This window comes from Propithecus coquereli, unplaced genomic scaffold (assembly GCF_000956105.1).
Source record: "Propithecus coquereli isolate 6110/MARCELLA unplaced genomic scaffold, Pcoq_1.0 Scaffold111, whole genome shotgun sequence".
Classification (NCBI taxonomy): domain Eukaryota; kingdom Metazoa; phylum Chordata; class Mammalia; order Primates; family Indriidae; genus Propithecus; species Propithecus coquereli.
The window spans coordinates 1,419,518-1,422,229 of NW_012135081.1; the positions used below are offsets into that span (position 1 = coordinate 1,419,518).

Sequence of the window (2,712 nt, forward strand, 5' to 3'; positions counted from 1 at the left end):
TATAATAAAAAGTTAAATGTGCCTATTTGTAATAAAAATTACCTTAGGGGACAAAATAATTCCATTTTTTTAGTGTATTGATATGTGTAAGACACATAGAAGATACTTAATACAAATACGAAAAAGACAATGTCCTTACCTTCAAAGCACTTACAATCCAGAATAAGAGACAAAAAAATTAACTGTATCAAAGATAGAATGATTCAGATGCTTGGATCTTCCCCCCACCCAAAAAAAGAGATAGAATGAAATAAATGCTAAATAGATATATAAACATGCTGTAGGAGCAAAAAGGAAGGCATAATTAATTCTAACAAGAGTAATAAAGAAGGCTTTATAGGAAGATGTTGAATAGGATCTTGAAGAAGAGTCATAAAAATATTCTCTCTCTCTCTCTCTCTCTCTCTCTCTCCTATAATGTACACTACCACATTTAGTGGTCCTAAAAAGATAGAGTTTTGCCATCCCCATTTTACAGGAGAGGAAAAGGAAGCTCAGCAAAGTTAAACAATTTATTTAAAGTCACATAATAAATAGCAGATCTGGGAAGCAAACCCAGATCTTCTCTCTTTCACAATATCAAAATTTCTCAAAGTGTGGACTATGATCACCTGTGCTGAATCATTTGGGGGTGTTTGTTGAAATGCAGATTCCAGGGTGCTTCCTCAGACCTTTCGAATCAAAATCTTGGTGGTAGATTTCAGGAATTTGTATTTTAAGCCAAATCTCAGGTAAATTTTACTTAACTAAAATTTGAAGACCATTGTGCTTACTAACAGAGTACGGAAGAAGGAGAAGAGGAATTCCAGGTCGAGGGAATACCATAAACAAAGGCAAGAAAACCAAAATTGTATTTTGGGAGTGGTGAGTAAGCTGGGAGTTTTAGATCACAGATGTGTGAAAGGATATAGTGGGAAATGAGACTGGAATGGCTGGATTAAGAGGCCTTCAAAGGTATGTTGGCTCACGTCTATAATCCCAACATTTTGGGGGGCAGGAGGATTGATTGAGGCCAGGAGTTCAAGGTTACAGTGAGCTGTGATCACACCATGGTATTCTAGCCTGGGTGACTGTGCAATACCCTGTCTCCAACAAAAATTAAAAGAAAAAAAAGGTATGTTAAAGAGTTTGGATTTTTTTTTTGGTAGGTGATGAGGACTCCTCAAAGATCTTTTTCTGAATATATGTATTTCTCACACATACACACATACCTCCCCTGAGTATATGTGTGCGTGTGTGTGTGTGTATATATATATATATATATATATACTTATGGTTATTGAACTCCAGTTTGTGCTAGGAATAACCGAACACATAATCCCAGGGCAAAGAACTCTAATCTCAGCTCTATAACCTTTTGGAAGGTCACTGTCACTCCCAAATGCATATTGATGGTTATCTCACAGAGGGCTCTGGGACATAAGGAGTCAAAGTCAGAATTTAATGGGATTTTCTGTGCCTGATGCTGTGTAAGCAAGTTAAACCCTTATCTCCTTTCTTATAAACTCATGATATTAAAACTAGCTTCCTGATAGTTTTGAGGAGAGAAGTAACCACTCAGAATCAGTTAGAGAGCAGTGACTTCAAGAAGTTTCATATCCGAGGGCTAGTACATGTGAGTGAATCAGGAAGAAATTGAGCATTTCTAAAAGTTTCTCCTGTTCTCACCTTTTTCTCCTCTAGAGATCTAGCAAGTGTTGCTGTTGTCAGTTTAGGAGTTTCACTGAAGTCATAGTGTAGTGGGTTGAATAGTGGTTCCCCCCAAAAGATATATCCACCCAAAACATATGAATGTATCAAGATCTCAAGATGAGATCATCCTGGATTTACCAAGTGGTTCCTAAATCCAATGACGTGTGGCCTCGTAAGAGACAGAAAAGAAGACAGAAGACATACTTAGAAGAAGGCCATTTGAAGGACAGGGGCAGAGAATGGAGTTATGTGTCTATAAGATAAGGAATGCCAAGGATTGCCAACAGCCACCACGATCTAGGAGAGAGGCATTTAACAGATTTCTCCCTAAGAGCCTTCAGAAGGAGCCAACCCTGCAAATGCCTTGATTTCATGAACTTCTGGCCTCTAGAACTGAGAGAATAAATTTCTGTTGTTTTAAGCCATCAAGTTTGTGGTAATCTGTCACAGCAGCCCTAAGAAACTAATATACATGGTGTGTCCAGGTAAATGTTATTTTCAAAGCTTATCACTTTCATTGTTTTACAACATGCTGGAACTAGAGAATGGAAAACAGGTTACCTGGCCAAATAAGTATATCATTTCCCTTAGGTACTGATTGCGTTTCTGCTCTAGAGACTTCTGCTTCTCAGTCCAGACCCGCATAACCTTTTTCTGGTAGTCATCAATTTTGATCAGTGTTATGTAGAGGTTCTGGGTTTCATAGCCTTTCCCAGTGTTTTGGATGGCTTTTAATCGCTTGATTATGTTGTTTCTTGAAAAAAATTAACAAGAATTAGATTGATATAATTACTGACTGTAACTCAACAAACCTGTCCTTAGTTTCTTTCAATTCTCATTTCATCCCTAGTAAGTAGAGAGGGATGGGAAGCTTACTTAACAAGACCTTAATACAGTTCCCTACATGAATAAAGTTTCAAAAATCTAAGACTATGAAATATTTATTAACTCTTCACAGAGTGTTTTAATGTTACAATAGTGTTGCTTATTATTATTTTAATATAATAAAAAGTTAAATGT

The 2,712-nt window shown here is 36.8% G+C and overlaps 1 protein-coding gene across 1 annotated transcript in view; it reads right to left on the minus strand.

Annotated features, from left to right (window-relative positions):
• Nucleotides 1-1,400: 1,400 nt before the first annotated feature.
• Nucleotides 1,401-2,712, minus strand: part of FAM186A (family with sequence similarity 186, member A) — a 55,030-nt gene continuing 53,718 nt past the window's right edge. Inside the window, exons 8-9 of the mRNA XM_012650126.1 lie at nt 2,254-2,446; nt 1,401-1,412 (exon numbers count right to left, since the gene is read on the minus strand). Of these exons, the coding sequence (XP_012505580.1) occupies nt 1,401-1,412; nt 2,254-2,446 (205 nt within the window). The remainder of the gene's footprint in view (nt 1,413-2,253; nt 2,447-2,712) is intronic.